The 16,831-nt window shown below is 52.9% G+C and overlaps 4 protein-coding genes across 4 annotated transcripts; 3 read left to right on the top strand and 1 right to left on the bottom strand.

Moving 5' to 3' along the window:
• Positions 1 to 1,343: 1,343 nt before the first annotated feature.
• Positions 1,344 to 3,175, top strand: N7468_009353 (putative pH signal transduction protein PalI; the record flags this gene model as incomplete). Its single annotated transcript, XM_058478649.1, has 4 exons — positions 1,344 to 1,533; positions 1,588 to 2,863; positions 2,919 to 3,118; positions 3,171 to 3,175. 4 exons carry the CDS (start codon positions 1,344 to 1,346, stop codon positions 3,173 to 3,175), a joined length of 1,671 nt encoding a protein of 556 aa, XP_058326979.1.
• Positions 3,176 to 3,962: 787 nt separating this feature from the next.
• Positions 3,963 to 5,746, top strand: N7468_009352 (potassium channel family protein; the record flags this gene model as incomplete). The annotated part of the gene is made up of 2 exons (XM_058478648.1): positions 3,963 to 4,255; positions 4,309 to 5,746. 2 exons carry the CDS (start codon positions 3,963 to 3,965, stop codon positions 5,744 to 5,746), a joined length of 1,731 nt encoding a protein of 576 aa, XP_058326978.1.
• Positions 5,747 to 7,995: 2,249 nt separating this feature from the next.
• On the bottom strand, positions 7,996 to 11,374 carry N7468_009351 (uncharacterized protein; the record flags this gene model as incomplete). The annotated part of the gene is made up of 2 exons (XM_058478647.1): positions 7,996 to 10,505; positions 11,344 to 11,374. 2 exons carry the CDS (start codon positions 11,372 to 11,374, stop codon positions 7,996 to 7,998), a joined length of 2,541 nt encoding a protein of 846 aa, XP_058326977.1.
• A 2,973-nt stretch (positions 11,375 to 14,347) lies between these two features.
• On the top strand, positions 14,348 to 16,018 carry N7468_009350 (uncharacterized protein; the record flags this gene model as incomplete). Its single annotated transcript, XM_058478646.1, has 1 exon — positions 14,348 to 16,018. One exon carries the CDS (start codon positions 14,348 to 14,350, stop codon positions 16,016 to 16,018), a length of 1,671 nt encoding a protein of 556 aa, XP_058326976.1.
• Positions 16,019 to 16,831: the final 813 nt, after the last annotated feature.

Genomic DNA, 16,831 nt, shown 5'->3' with positions numbered 1-16,831 from the left:
GACTATATGCTATGTGACTACTCCTATTCATAGGATAAACTGAACGTAATAGACCTTTAGATGTCGTGTAGCATGCAATAGACTTTTCTTCCTGACATTCCTGATCCTGTGTCAGAGCGCATAAGCTTAATTAGCCTGCCCAGGGGGCCCGTTAAAGAACCCGACCGACTCGGCCTCATGCAGATCGGAATGCTGTCTGAAATAACCGACTGGGCGCGAGTTGCTTGAAACCCTCGGCTCCAGCCTATCTCAAAATGAGACTAGCCCTTGCCGACGCAGTGCGGTTGTCTCATCTTAAAATGTGGCCCAGGGCGGCGACAGGCCATGGGCCAGGCCTGTCTTTGGCCCGTCTTCCCCACCCTGGAGGTCTTGGGGCCCAATCTCTGTACAGCAATTTGATCTGTCATGTGTACTTCGGACCACCGGGCAAGGGCCATGATCTGTATAATTGCATCCCTAATGCGCCGTGAGATCCTAGTTTCATTGGCGCAGATCCTCTTTCAACAAGGGTAGGTTCATCATTGTGTTGATATGGCCGTTCATTTGCCAATTCGGACCTCAAGATCATAATCTTACCAACAAAGATAAGCTTTTGGGCCAGTCTCTTTGCGACCGGAACAACTACCCCCGCACCTTCGAGGCGAGGCGCGGCGCTCGGCCATAGTTAAACCCCACCCGGCTCGAGGGGATTCAACAGGCCATTGGTCGCTAGGAAGGCTTGGCGATGCGACGTCCATGGAAAAGCATTTCATTGCGCTGAAGATTCATTGGGCTGGACTTGGCTGTGCGGGCGATTGTAAGTAGAGTAGACTGTAAACGGGTCATCATGAGAGACATATGACACGAAATGCACAGCAATCAGCGGAAAAGACCGTTCAATGATTTGGAGAGACGGAGTATTTAGTCGGTTGCCGCTAAACTAGTCACATAACTAAAGCAAGTGCTTACGGGCATTTGCAGGACCGCCAGGTGGGTTTAGCAGCCTGGATTTCAAGGCAACAGCGAATCACTCGGTTTCCTTGTACCGCATCGCCTCGTTCGTGTCAATTCACCCTCAGTCTTTCCTTTCTTTGACCGGTTGACTCTTTCCTTCTTTCGGCTTTGGCCTTTGCTTGTTTGTCAAGGGTGACATCGGATTCCTCCCCCCACCTTTATTCATCAACTCCCCGCCACCCGTGGACTCAGGAGACCTCTGCGATGTCCCTGTATACGCTGGCGTAACTCGGACCATTTCGCTTTCATCCTAAGTGACGCGCCTCGGCCCTAGACCTCGTTCGTTATCACCTGGGAGAGAGAGCAGGAAAGGCTCCCAGGAGTGTCTCCAGTCATCCTCTCTCCTCATCATGTTGCTCAAGCCTGCGACGCCCCTCACCATCCTTCTAGTGGTCGCCTTTGTGCTACTCCTCCTCTCGTGCCTCTCCACCCCCATCGTGAAGGGAATACCTCTGGCGACCTACGAAAATGTCGACTATGGCGTGTTCGGATATTGTCAAGGCAGTAAATGCACCAACGTTCATGTTGGATATAGCGTCGGTGAGTCGCAATTGCGCACGCTTTGGCTTCTGCCTAGCCCTAACAGACCCCCAGATAGTATCCAGGGCGAGAGCGATGACTTCAACCTTCCCTCCAGTACCCGGAAATCACTGTCATCTATCCTGATTGTGCACCCGGTCGCCGCTTTCCTGACGTTAGTCTGTCTAATCCTCGCGGTTGCCTCCCACTTCCACGGACCGTCGCATTCCCCACGCTTCTTGCTCGCCCTCCTCATCCTTTTTCTGCCGACACTTCTGGTCTCCCTCCTAGCTTTCCTCGTTGATATATTGCTATTTGTCCCGCATCTCCAATGGGGCGGCTGGATTGTGTTGGCAGCGACTATCCTGCTCGTGTGCGGCGGGGTTGTGACTTGTGCAATGCGCCGCACCCTTGTAAGTCGAAAGGCACGAAAGCGCCGGATCGCTGAGAACGCGGAGATGAGCGGTGAAAACTATTATAATCGACAGAATGCTGCTGCTGCACTCGCCCCCGAGCCAGCGCCAGTGCTGATTGACGCCAAGCCACCCACCATCGCTTCGGCGCATGCTGCAACGGATTCAGGACCAACAGTTGCTTCTTTCCGTACAAACACCCGAGACAGCGATGACGACAGAACTCCTCTCAACACGCAGGTACCTCTTAACGACCCGTCAGCGAGCGAAGGCCAGTTCCCTAGTCGCCACCCAACACCATACCATCCTCAAGAAGAAGCCGGTTTCGGTCCTTATGGCAATGGACAAGTAATGCGCAACACCTCCGACCCTCGTCTGCGCCAACAGTACTCCAACGGTAGTATGGAGAGTGACGGACGCGGCGCTCCTGCTGGGTATGCGCCGCGCGGCCGTGGCACGTATCCTCCACGGGCCGGATTCCATCGCGGTGGGCCCTATAGCGGCGCTCCACGAGGCCCACCTGGCGGGCGCGGAGGCTACATGGGCGCCCCTCCAAGAGGCGGACGTGGAGGAATGATGCCCGGTCGTGGCGCGCACCGCGGTAACTACGGTAACTACGGTAGTTATGCTGGTTATAATCACCATACCGGTTACCAAAACCGTGGCTACGATGCATACAGCCGACCTCAGTATACGGACGATCCATATGATTCTCGCGAACCGGCAAGCCCGATGCGAGAACCATCTCCAGGCCCAATTGGAATGGCTGTATCTCCAGAGACTGTCGGCCAAGCAATTGAGATGACGCCCCAACCGCGGGCATATGACGCTCATCGCTCAAATATAACGATGAGCAATGAGGCTCAACCACACACGCTATCCATAGAAGGCCCGGACATGTCTCTTGAAAGCCCAACGAGCTTATACAGTCGCACCGAGTAAGTATACCAGAGCATTGCCCTCTAAATGGTCCCACTAACTCTATGATTTAAGATCCTATGTTCCTGCTCGCGCCGCTTGGGGTAATACGAATGACCACCACCGCACTTTGTCGCCTCGCCCGAGCCCAGCACCGGTCCAAGAAGGCAGTGACCATGGGAGCTACGTCGAAGATGTGGATCCTCGCTTCGTGCACCGCCCGTCTCAGGCCGGACAGGGCGTTCCCTCAGCCCTTACACCGGGAGGAGCTCACTGTTAGTTGGAATAGCCGAGTCACGTCTTTCCTAGTCTGCTGACATCTTGCAGTTTGATGAATTTCCCATGAGCGAACCCCATTGCTCCCATTCTGATTTCGCCAGTCCGATCAACATATTCGACGATACCCCTTTTGATCCGCGATCAATCTAGGATGATTTGTGATTTTCTTTTCCAACTTCATGGCAGTGCAGGTCATTCCGAGATTGGAGTTCTGGGATGGCTTTTATGATTATCCAAGGCCGGTTTTCTGCTTTCTTATTTTTCTCCTTGACCGTACCTTTGTCGCTTCTTGCTAGGCGCCAAGAGTTGTTGATATGACCCACATGAACGGGTCTCTTGGCCTAAATGTACAGCAGTGAATCGGTAATGTGTACAGCGACTGATGTAAAGGCTTTTGTTTACACGATCTAAAAAGCCCAGCGAGCAGCCCTTCCCATATTTCCTTTGATATCCAGTCCTCTTTGATAGATAGCTCGAGATCTATGCTACCCATCCACATGTGCAGTAGCTTCTTGACTACCAACCGGATTGCTGTAGATGAAGATCTACACGTTCCTGCGTGGAGCTTCCCATGGTTCTATAAATCGCACGTGACATGACGTTGGTCTCCACCTGCCATTTTCTCCGATCGCGAATTCGTCGATTTCAACAGTCGATCATGACGGACACGCCTGCCAAAAGCTTGTTTTGTTCTGCGCCACTAATTTCCCCTCAGGGTCCAGCTTCCCCACTCCGTTCTGACAGCTTGCATTTAACAATGGAGCCCCCTGGCACCCCTTTACACCGTTCCCGGCATCGCCAGGCCTCTCTAACGGCTGGATACTTTTGCATGGGTCCACCATGAATGATCCCGGTCTAGACGATGCCATTGCCGATGAGGCAAATGCGTTGGATATGCAACAAATCTCCCGGGAGAAGAGCAGTGCCACATCGGGGAAAGACAACGCACCTCGTTCCCTAGATTCGCAAGAGTCGCTCAAGGCTCGATGGTGGCTGGCTAGCACGGCGTACCCGCTGACTGCTGGTACGTTTGGACCTATGGCCAGCGCATTCAATGTCTGCTGTCTTGCGCAAACATGGCGTATGAAGCCAGATAGCAGTGGTGGCTACCTCAATATTCCTGATCCGAAATGGTATGTCAACCCCTGGTTCTACCCAATCAAACTTACCGTTGACGCTCGTTCAGGGTGATAGGAGTCAATGCGATTTCCTTGGTATTTGCTGTCGTTGCAAATGTGGCTCTCTCACTCAACATGGCTAGACGTATCCGATTCTCTGTGGCGCAGCCTATCATCATACTTGGGTGGTACATCTCGTCGGCTCTGCTGGTCGGAATTCTCATCCCCTTCGGAGTCCTGATGTACAGGCCTGAGAATGCTGGTCATATCTATACCCAGGCGTATTTCTACGGAACTTTTGCTGCTGGCTTGTATTTCATTCTTGCGTCCTTGCTCACGGTTACGGCGTACGGTGCCTACAAGGGCCACTACAGCCGTCGTTTTAGTTTGACGAACAGCCAACGGACGCTCATGCTACAGACTATTATCTTCTGCATCTATCTTCTTGGTGGTGCGGCGGTCTATGCCAAAGTCGAGGGATGGCGATTCCTAGATGCAGTATATTATGCGGATTATACATTGCTGACTATCGGCGTTGGGAATATTTCCCCAGCCACCCATCTGGGTCGTGGGTTGCTCTTCCCATACGCCGTTGGTGGTATTGTGATCTTGGGTCTTATCATTTCGTCTATCCGGACTCTGATGCTCGAGCACGGGCGGCAAAAGATCGGAAGTGCCATTGCGGATATGACTCGCAAACTTCTCGTCAAGGAGGCCCTGTCAGATCGCAATCGCTTTCGCGCAATCGTTCCAGACCTCCGTACTGATGGAAATGAAGAGGATATGACTGAGCGCGAAAAACAAAAACGAGAGTTCATCACGATGCGCCGAGTTCGCCAGATAGCCAGCGTGCAGCACAAGTGGGTGTCTTTGTGCGTGTCTCTGATAGTTTGGATGGCTTTGTGGCTGATTGGAGCCGTGGTCTTTTGGCGGTCGGAGACGCACCAGCCTTGGACTTATTTTGAGGCCTTGTATTTTGCCTATACCTCCCTTCTCACTATCGGCTACGGCGATGTTTACCCCGAAAGCAGCCTTGGGAAAGCATTTTTTGTGTTTTGGTCATTGCTGGCAGTACCCACGATCACGATTCTCATTTCGAACATTGGCGATACTCTCATTCGATTCATTCGGGATCTTACCCTCTATCTTGGTGCATTGACCATTTTACCGGGCGAGGAGGCTTTTCTATCTCGCGTCAAAGACATGTTTCGCCGCGAGAAATGGCTTCAGGAAGCTACAGGCGAGACAAATAACGCACGCGATATTCTGAATGATTCCAATCCTGATCTACCTCGTGCCGGTTACTTGGAAGCCAAAGAGCTCCAAAAAGAGGAAGTGGCTCGGCAGCATGGAGACATTGCTGCACAGAACCTTCATCATTACCATTACATCCTGTTTCGTGAGATACGGAAAATGATTCTCCTGGCAAAGAGCAGCTCAACCAAAGAGTTCGATTACCTCGAGTGGGAGTATTACCTTCTCTTATTTCCGGGAAGCATCCCCTAGCCCCCTCGCGTGCTGCGGATGAACCATTTGAGTGGAGCTGGATCGATAGAAAAAACCCTCTACTCGGCGATAAAACGGAGGCCGAGTGGCTGCTCAGTGCATTGACGGAGACTCTGGAGAGAGAACTGCGGTCTGCAAGTCGAGGCTATCATGAAGCGGATGAGAAAAACAAAGAGAGCCGCATATGAGTTTTACAGCTGAATATAAAGGTACCATATGATAATCTACTCTAATAATCGCAAGCCGGCCTGTACTAGTGAAAGTGTCGACAGTCGAAATCACCGTGTGTCTTATGATGCCAGACAGATCTCACCTTCCGAGAAACCTGGCAAGCACATAGCAGGCTTATCCATGCCTTCCTCGTGTGGGGGTAGCTGTGCAGTAGCATGCATGCCCGGACACGCTTTGGGCTTTGGAAGTCCCGACAGCACTAGCAGTATGACGATCATGCTACTAGTATATTACAGTCATACCAGAATCTTGGACAAAGGCTCTTTTGGGGGTAGCTACTATATTTTCGGACAAGAAAGCCAGGAGGACCAACACGGTGTACGTATCTAAAGCGGCCAAATTATGCAATGCTAGGTATGAACCGATTCATCGGGGGCGTTGACGTGGGCACCTTGGCTATGGTATATGATTCGAAGGCCCTTATCGACCGTGCTAGCTCTACTAGAACTGGACCGATGATACGGTCAGAAATATGCCAGGGCGTCGTAGCCAAAGCCTTATTCCTTCAATGGGTTTCTGGAAATATACCCCCATCTCCTCACCGGCGTCAAGCTGGAGCTTCCTTGGCTGACTTGACCTGTTCACGCAAAAGAACCGAACAAAGAACAGTGAACAGGGTCAGGCTAGAAGCAGTTCTGAGGCATTAATGCGGTTATATACTGTTCGCCTACAACCGTTTACAAGCCTGAGGGCAGACGGCGGATATACAGCAGATCAATAGAAGAGAGACCAGACAGGATGGCAGTAACAACAACATAGCGAATTGCAATGTCAAATCTACCAGACAGCCAGAGGCCGGCACCCGATCTTATCATATTGCAGGACGCAGGTAGTCACCGCAAAGAGCTGCGCTGTGTCGAAGACCTCCGAAAGGATCTTCCACCAGGTTCCAAGAAAGGACACCCGCCTGCTATAAAATTCACCAGGATCAATTTTGATGATTCTTCCTCCAGATACTAGCAAAAAAAACTTTGCTGGTTCTCTGTTTTCTCTCCTACAACTATCCGACCTTCACGTCTTGATCTTATATGGCCTTAACACCAGGTTCCAAGGTATGATACCCGTCTGCTATAAAATTCACCAGGATCAATTTTGGTGGTTTTTCCTCCAGATACTAGCAAAAAATCTTTGCTGGTTCTCTGTTTTCTCTCCTACAACTATCCAACCTTCACGTGTTCATTTTGTATGGCCTAGGCACCCCGTTCCAAGAACTGACACGTCTACATTCCTTAACCTCAAACTTGTACCTTATCATAGATGGCAGCCCAATATAATTTAATCGACGACTGTATGCCTCCAAAAGCCCTTCTCGGTATCTAAGCTGATTTCTACGTCGTAATCATTGTTTGCAGAAGGACACGCTTATAGCTGGCCAAAGCAACTGGTTGGGCGTGCGTGGCTATTTCTTGTTGTACTATATCTGGATCAGTGGTTTTCTTGTCGGGATCTCGGTGCCCAGCAATGCTGAAAGATATCTAGAGTAGTGATATATTTTTTCACCGTGACATTTCCCACTGGTGTGTAGGCTTTCTTTGTTTCCAGAAACCAGTAGTCAGGAAGAGCTATACTAGACTGTTCTAGGGGCCAGAGAGATGTGGGTTTGACCCGCCCAGTCGAATGCACTCTCTGAATACAAAATCTTAAGCTCAAGATCCACCAGTTGAGTTTGAAAAGCTCATAGTAACTGGTCTGAAAGGCCAATAGCCTCTTTTGTTTACTGATTTTGTGGGAAATAACCAATTTGAAAACATGCATCGTCACCGTCATGAAATTGAGAAGAGATATGAGTGGTAAGAAAAGGAAAAGTCAAGGAAATTAGAGGGGAATCAACGCCATAGGATACGCATGTGAGATATTTGGTAGGGGAATGAAATAAGACCGGAAAGGAAACGGAAAAGCAAAGAATAATGAAACAGGCTCCCTCTGCCGTATGGCCTTTGAGAAACATGCGGAGATAAAACATTTTGGAAGAGAAAAAAGACACGCTCGCAACAAATGCCGGTAACCATGCAGCCCCATTAATCTGTGTCCGCATCATCCGTTCCTGAAATCGAGAGCCGCGACAAAATTAGAATGTGGACTGAGTCTGCTCTCCTGGCCCTTCCATCACTTGCATGTCCTAAAGGATGCTTCGGCTCGCCTGGCTGGCCCGGCTGGGACTGGTACGACTCGGCTCGTCTTCTTCGAGTACATCGCTCAGTCGGGTGGGGTGTCTGTGACGGGGGGGTCATGGACTCCCAACCAGTTTCAGGGCCCCAGTCGGAACCGCTGTAGTCAGCCGTTGTGGGAGGGTATGGGGCATGGACGGGCGCAGTAGAAGTACCAGTGAACGGGGCTTCCGAGGTGTAGTGGTGATCATGGACAGGTGAGTGTTCATAGTCATCGCTGGCCTCAGAGCGAGGAGGAGCAGCATAGCCATAGCCTTGGCCCTGGGGATCGGGGTGGAAGCCAGGGTACTCATCCTCGCCGGCTTCGCTGCTTCCGACGTAAGAATGCAGATCGTCTTGCTCCGCGGTGTGGGTAGGATAAGAGGCTGCCGTAGTGCTGGGCTCATGAGGTGCAGAACTGTAAGGCGGTTTGCTGGTAGGGATATCGGATCGAGACGAATTCTGGCGCTCCTCGATGAAAGGATCGGAGCCAGTTGGGGACATTGCGGGGCCTTCATCGTAGTAGGTGCGGGCATTCGGATCAGGACCTTTACCATGGTACTCAGCACCCATACTAGTGGCGGTGGGACCCCCTGGGTATGGCCCCTCGCGAGTTGGTGGTCGAGTGTTGCGACTGGGGAGGCCCTGGATCATGGGGACAACCTGGACGCCCCCGACCAGAGTTGGCTCGCCGTTGCGAAGGGAGTTGGTCCGATCCCGCTCCTCTTGCTCGCGTCGTCCCAGCTCTTCCCATGCACGGCGAGCTTCATCCTTAGAAATCTGGAGCTCTCTGCGCATTTCGCGGAGCAGCTCCTCTGTGCGAAGTTTATCCTTCTCGGCTGCCTGAGCTGCCGCGAAAGCATCGGCGCGGCCCTGGCGTTCGGTTTGGAGCTGACGCTCGAGGTCGGCTTGCAACTCCTTGGCGCGTTCTTGTTCAGCGCGCGTATCAAAAAACCAACGCTGGAACTTCCGCTCGGAAGAAGCCCGCAAGCGTTGCAACTCCACCACCGCGTGGAAGAGATTTGCGCCGGCTGCAGAAAGATCGGTGATTTGTCGAGCAAGCTGCTGACTGAGCGGGTCTTTCTCAAGATCGTCATTGTTCTGTTCCAGCTTGCGGATCCAATAGCTCGTAAGGCCCTCCCAGTGCGATGACAGGGTTTCCCATCGCTCGAAAGCATGGGGGAATGTTGCGCGCCGAGGCTGCTGGAGCGAGGTGTCTGGTTGAGTGGTCTGAGGTGCTTGGGCTTTAGAGATACCCGCAGCAGCTGAAGGGCCCGCCGTCCCGGATGCAGTCGGTGCCTGGCCCTGTGTCAAATGAGCGGAAGAACCCATTGGGTGCTGCCCTGTTGATGGATTTGGAATCGGTTGGGTCGAGGCGTCAGAAGGCCCCTGGTAAGGCTGGGCCGCCGGGGAGGGACGGAGGCCTCCCGATGCGGGAGCAGTGTTCAGTGGCTCTAATTGAGTTTCTGAACCCCTGGCTACTCGCTGAGCCCGGGCTCGGCGCTGGGTAGCTGGATCGCCGGCAGCACCAGCAGCGTATTGCTGAGACTGAGCTTGGGCTATTGCTAGCTGCTCTTGCTCGGCCTGTTGTCTCTCTAATTCCTCCTGCTCCCGCTCGCGTGCCTCTTGCTCAGCCTTCTGTCGAGCTTCGCGATCCCGTCGCGATCTCATGATCTCGGTCGGTGTGCGCACACCGCTTGGTGCGCGTGCGCCAGCTGATGCAGGGACTGGGGGCGGACGAGGGCCATTTTGAACGCGACCATTGCCTACAGGCCCAGCGGGACCAGCAACGCCTACCATCTCTGACATAGGCGAATTCACTTCGTCCCAGTCGACGGTGAAAGGAATCGGACGGCGGATGGCGTCCTCGAGCGCAAAGAGGATTGCCGACGCGGTGCGCGATGAAACTCTGGTGGTTCTTTCCGGCCAGTAAGAGGTATGGAGGAGTTGGTAAGGGTCGTCGACGGTCGATCCGTTCTCGTCGGTTTGGGGCTCAGATGCAGCCGGGGGAACGTTGGGGAGTGAATGGTCTACTTGCGGGGTGGCACGTCGTGAATGCGCCGCCTGGGATTGCGGCGGCCGTGGACCGGGGATATCCTGGGAGAAGGCCCGGCGATGAGGCAATTGACCTTCGTGCTGACGGCGGACTCGACGTAATGTTCGGTGGGAGCTGGAGGCGGACGAAGGACGGTGGTCCGCTGATTGGGAGGGAAGAGGGACGGACAGGATGGACGGTGGGCTGCTGGCGCTGCCGGGCAGAGGTCGTAAAGGGAATTGGGTCGTAAGGGTCGTAGACTTCGTTATGAGGTGATCGAGTGTGGCGAGACACGTCTGAAGATCGTTGGTAGGACCGATGGTTGGACGACACCGCGATCTTGAAGCTGTTGCGTCACTGGGGAAGCTGGGTCGACCTCCGGTGGATCACGATCGCGGGAAGCAATGGGTGTTCTGGAGATCCAAAACGAAGCGAAGGGGAAATTAGGAACAAAATGCAAATGATTAAACGACCAGGGTAGGGAGAATTGAAAAAATTAGAGAAGCGGTTGTGAATGTGGTGGCTGGTTAATTGGGATGGCTGGGGTCGCCGCAGCGGCTGCTGCACACCAAGAGTGACCCGGGAGGCTCATGAATCTCCCACACCAGTCGGTTGCTCAATTGGACACCATTCACGATGCGACAAAGAAGTGAATTGACTGCAGTCTGGAGCGAACGGGGATGGGAGGTCCCGTGGAATGGAAGCCCCAGAGAACCAATGACGGCACTTGGAATGTCTCCTGCCTTTCCCACAGATGATCTCCAACTGCCTGGAAACCAGGGATCTAGCTTGTCGCACAGGCGAGAATTGAAGACAGTGATTCCTATTCAGATCATGAATAACTACGAGGTCAAAAGGCTGGAGAAAAACCCCCACGATCTCGAAAGCTGGACCCTACCAACGCAAGCGAGGCTCGGAAAGGGACGATCCTCACTGGATCCGTAGAGCCACGGTTGGGCTTCAAAAGGGTCGGCGGACTTCGCTTTTACTAGTACGTCAGAAAAGTGATGCGTTGGCAGCGCGGGCTGTCGGGCATCGATAGTGCACTTTATGCTCGACTAGTGTAGATTGCAACTCCCCACTTTTTCACTGCTTTTTTTTTCTTTCCGTCTGAGGATGATTATGATGCTGGACTCCTTCCTAGAAGAGGTTTTCACCGTGACGAAGTTAAGACAGGGACATACTCGGGTCCAGCGGATCCATCGTGGAGCCCATGGTTCACCCGATTGCCATTTCTTGGAACGAACTTCTCCACAGCATGAGCGTGTACTCGGTAAACACTGGAATCGTGATGGATTAGTCTGGCGAGATGGCATCTTCAAATGCAAGCTCGGCATTTATTGGTGCATCATTAGTAGGCGCTGGGCAGCTCCGGGAGTCCGAAGCCGCTACTAGTAGAGCTTCTCCGCACCCCACATGGTGAGTTCTAGGGGTCCAGATTGGGGCTCTAATGGCTCCAAGGTGATAGGGTAACCAGGCGATCCAGGGCTGTCTTTCCTCAAGTGCAAAGTACGTCCCCCTGTCCCGCCACTTTAGACGAGTCCTCGTCCATCCCCCGGGTGTTATAGTCAGGGGTTCTCTCAGGAGAACGTGAACTCAGGAGAACACATCCACGGAAGACCCCCTCTGAGGCGTCTAGAAACAGCGGGCCAGGAACCAGGTCTATTGCTATCACGGTAGATGCAAGGGCTGTAGAAGGAGACTCTTCAAGGAGAGGAATCGGGGATTTTACGGCATCAATAGGCGCGACGGGAAGGAAGAGCCGGTGCATTCGCGGGTCCGGCTACTGAGTCCCGGCAATCGAGAAGATCCCCCATCGAGGGATTTAATAGGTTTCACATATGCCTTGCAGTCTGCAGGCTAATCTGGGTTCCCTTCCGCCGGAAGTCTAGGAGTTCGCAATAGAGGTTTCAGTGTCCTATTTCCGCTGCGTCGGGTCCAACGAGATCGTCGGCCAATCACGGAGCTGATTCTGTCTCTCTCAGACGACTCTGTTCCCGGCTCCCCGAGGCGAAGCAGTAGAAAAATTGTTTCAGACGATCCTTCAGGTCTATGCAGATCTGCTGGCGAAGGAGACCCTGGATGGGGTCCTCAGAAGACGAGGGTGTCTGGAAGTGGTCCTAGGAGGGTGTCTAGGGTCCGCGGCCTCGATGCTGTGCAAGCGCCGAAGTTCTCAATTTCCCAGGCGCCGGTGAGCTCAAGAGGTTTGAATATATTGAGCAAGGACATCAAAGTTTCATGCAATATACTGTGTGCAAAGTACAACGCTCAGTGCTGAAGAATGTGACAGACGGGGGAAGCGAGGTCGCTGCAGGGCCAAAAGTTCAACTCCAGGTACCGTCCATGGCAGGCTGGTTGCATGAACCGGAGCGATTCGATGGCTCTCGACCTCGCCGATCAGGGGCAGGCTCGAATCATATATATATAAACATCGCAGTGCAGTGGGACGGGAGGTACCCGCGGTATAATGCGATGCAATGCAAGACAGACTTTTCCATTGGAATGTGGAGAGTGCTCACAAAGAGGAAGATAGGATACGGTCCCCGGCGTGATTATTGATTTGGTCGTCAAGTCAACGAGGTGAGTCTTCGATAATTAGACCCAAGAGTGAGGTGACCATCTCACTAGTAGCCATTTTGGAAGCATGACGATGTTGACCTTATCTGGTCCGTCGACTTGGAGTATAAACGACCAGGATGATCTATGTCAGATGGCGAACGATAAAGCGCACCATGGGTTACAAGCGCAGATTGGTCCGACCGAGCAAAGTTCAGGCCAGCTCCAATCGTATATCGGTCCATGGATCAGTTCTCCGGGGAAACGTCAAAATGTGATTTACCGAGTGTCCACTCTGTACGAGTCGCCTAAACGGGGATGGCCAGGTCTCGGCAGACACGACGCAGGCCGTGATAGAATACCCTTAATGCACACACCACAAAAGCAGAGCAAAGGTACTGAGATCTGACTCTTTCGGGAGAGGAGTTGAGCCCTCACAGATGAAGATCGGGGATGAGTGCGATCGAGCATCCCAGTGCAGCTGAAACGAACCGCGCAATGTGGGGACACGAGTAACTAGGTGGGTGTCACAACCAAAAATGCCCGCGATAGGAAAAGGCCACCATCTAGCCAGCCACGGTGGAAAGGAAGAATTACTACACATAAGGGAGCACTAGAACTGTCCTCCAGAGGGGATCAACGGCAAACAGCCACCTAGCTCAGAGGCGTACAAGACGTTGTATCTGGATGTTCACAGGGCATCGACTATGAACCGGGCGGCTGAGGCTAAGGTGCGGGCTAAACGCCGTTGCGCGGTTGCCAGGAATGGAGCTCTCAGGAATGTGAGGGCAGACACAGATCCTGTAAAGTGTGGCTGTCGAAACACCATTGCCACGGCCACAGGCATTAGGGCGATCTTGTGGGGCAGCGTTAGTGGCTGATCCGGGATGGCCTCCGCGGGACAAGTTTGCTGCCAGAGGCTGATATCTCACATTCTCGCGAGGCCGCGCTCTGCATGGGATCTGAGGAAGTTTCTACTGCAGTTTGCATCTGTCAATGGCCCGGGTTCGAGCCGTCGAGCAGAAGGTCCTTCAGGTTCTCCGAGGGGGAAGACGAGCCGGCTCTGCTCCTGGGGCACGCAGGTCCCGGCGCCCGGTGAGAACACAAGCCTCAGGAGCTCAAGAGGGTATGTAGCAGGGTAGCGGAATAGCGGAACACTGATACCCAGCAATAGGGGGGGCCCATTGGATGGCTGGGTGGAAAACCAAAAGTACAACGAGCACGCAGCCCTACCGTAAACACCGGACCCTCTTCCGCGCCCTTGCTGGGAGCCCGAGGAGCTGGTCCTTGCTGCAACCTCATCCCTACTGTACTGCGGAAAGGGACGTCATGTAAGGTCGGATAGGTCATGATCGTCTGTGCTCAACCTTTTGTTTACCTGCATTGGCATGCATCGATCTATTTTCCCACCCCCGGGGGGGAAATACTAAGCCCTTGTACGAGGGGCCGCGTTATTTTGATCCAATCTATAAACAGATCCCCCTTTCCCTCCCCCGTGTGGCTCGATCCATTCCTCATTCCTTCTTCCCAGTGGCAACTATCGCAGTTATCTTATCCTGTGCTGTGTTCAAGATCCACTGGCCTGGATCTTCGCCTTTCTATCTTATCCATTCGCTATCGGAACCACAGTCCATGGATCGAGGAGGTTGCCACTGTTCGGGCGAGTTGGAAGTTTTACAACAGGACCAGAACCTATCGCAAACGACCATCTGCTTGCCATCCTCTTCCCCGGCGAAGCCCGTATCTACCTACCTGCCTCAGGGCGGCTATAGGGGACTGGAGGACTCCAACCCAGATCCCTTTTACCTGGAAAAGTCCTTGGCAGCTACCCCCACGGACGATAGCTATACCCCGGCCATTTGCGATGAAAGATTTGGTGCAGACAACAGCCAATACTATACTGTCGACCACCAGAAGACATCTTCGAAGTACACCGGGCCAGACCGTTCAACACTAGCTCAATTGGAACTGGAGAATAGCTTGATCTTCCATCGCTATACTTCGTCCAGAGACGAACGAAACACGCTGCATAGCAGCCAGGATTCGTTCAGCTCGGTGCAGACGGTCAGCACCACACCGGATCTGACACCTAGCAGCTCTTTCTCCTCTACCTACTCTCAATCATCCACTTCCTGCCCAGACGCAGTGCTCAAAGCGACGGAAAAGCTCTACCACCACGCGCAGCAAGCGCAACTTGAATCCCAGCGTCCATCGCATCTTCCTGCGTCGAATCCACCTAAATATTCTCTTCCACCACCTCCGCCCATCGCGGCTCTTACTCCCGCTCACACTCGTCCTACCACCCCGGCTGAGCCCGCCACACTCAACACCATGCGATACGAAACATCAAGTATGTCGTCCTCCTCCCGTCGGAGGAGACAGGCTCATCCCACCTTGCCCAACTTATCGCGCGGTCCAAGCTGTCACAGCTCGCGCCGAAAGCAATCAAGTCCGGGAACACGCCCTTATGTGGATGCGTCAATGATCTCGCCCCCTAGTTTGATCAACCCCGTCACAATGGAACCACACGCGACCCATTTTGATCAAGCGTTATTCATTCCTGCGAACGACTACCCGAGTCCTATGCCGAGCCCTGTGGGCAGCTCCCCACCTATCTCACGTCAAATGACTCGCACATCGATGGAGAGGCCGTCAATGTCCACCATGGATGCACACGGCGAGCAGTCCGTTTGGGAGTCGGACTCGGATAACGAGTCTATTAGCCATAAATCTTTGTCGAGGAAGCCAATCGATACTCTACGGAAGGTCCGTAGCAAGGCCAAGCTACGTGCCGCCAAGTCGCAACCGAGACTTCATCAGACCATGCTCGATGACCAGGTCTCGGAGAAGTTCCCATGCTTGCCAGATGATGCCATTGGAGAGCCCGTGCCTGATGCTCTTCGAAGTGCTAGTCTCGACCGACCTAGTACTAGCCGGCCTAGTACCAGCCGGGATGGCTTGCGGCCTCACCCTCTGCAGACTCTTCGTCTGGTTGCTCCATCTACCACATCATTACTCAAGGCCCGGTCTCGGCAAAATAGCAGTGGTAACGATTCAGATATTGACTGGTCTGCTGCCGCTGCGTTCCAGGCCAAGACTCGACGCAAGCGATCCAACACGCCTGAGTTTGCCAAGTCTGACAAAGAAAGACTCACTTCCCTTTGCTTTGAGCAGCACTCGGAGGCCACTTTCCAAGAAGCTGTTGCTGAGGAGCCCAAGCCGCTCATGCGACGAATGCTCGAGTCCCTGCGCTTCCTCAACTGTGCGAGAACAAAGAAAACCAACATACCAACCCCTATGTAAAACCCAAAAGTTACTAGACGGCGGCGGCGTTTATTATTCCGGTGTTTGCTTCGACGATAACGACAACTACTGCTTCACTTTCATGTCATACGTTCTATCGAACTCGCTACGGCGCGCTCTTCCCGACTGGCAGCAGCCACGCATCTCTATCGAATACACGCTCGATACCACATCTCAATGACATTCGATGAATAAATGTCTTAAAAAATGACTTCACTGACTCTGACGAGTTTCACTTTCATTAATATACCTTACGGCTTAGGCCACTGTCAATCGCTCCTTTTCACCTTACCCTGTTCTGCCCTTGGCTGCACGACTAGCCAATTTCCTTGCCATGATTCCTGTCAATGTCCTGTACCGATTTCCACGGCCTTTACCATGTCTTTTTCTTTCTTTTTTCTCTCTTTTTTTTCTTTTGGCCTTCTATCCGCCTTCATGTACGACCTCCTATAATGACATAAAGCAATACGGTGTACGGCGGGCCATGTCCGACCCAGTCAAGAATCTCGTTTTCTATTTCTATATTTGTTCGCAGCTCGAGAAGGAAATATTACATGAATCACGAAAATGAGAAGAATGTAATAATGCAACCTGCGCATGACCACTACCTCTGCATTCCGCCCTTCGTTGTCGGGTCAAAACAATCCCATTATTCCGGAATGTCCGGCTTTCCTACTCTCCCACGTCGTAGTAAGACACTGAACCTATGGTATTCGAGGATGCTACGGGAGCAATCAATATCTCATTGTATTATTCTGCGTCGTTATCTTACTTTGCATCACAATAATTGCTTCGGTGCTATTTCCCGCCTCT

Source organism: Penicillium chermesinum (assembly GCF_028974085.1).
Source record: "Penicillium chermesinum strain IBT 19713 chromosome Unknown utg000007l:1.0-2695246.0:1.0-2697696.0, whole genome shotgun sequence".
Lineage (NCBI taxonomy): Eukaryota > Fungi > Ascomycota > Eurotiomycetes > Eurotiales > Aspergillaceae > Penicillium > Penicillium chermesinum.
This window is presented reverse-complemented; position numbering and strand designations above follow the sequence as displayed.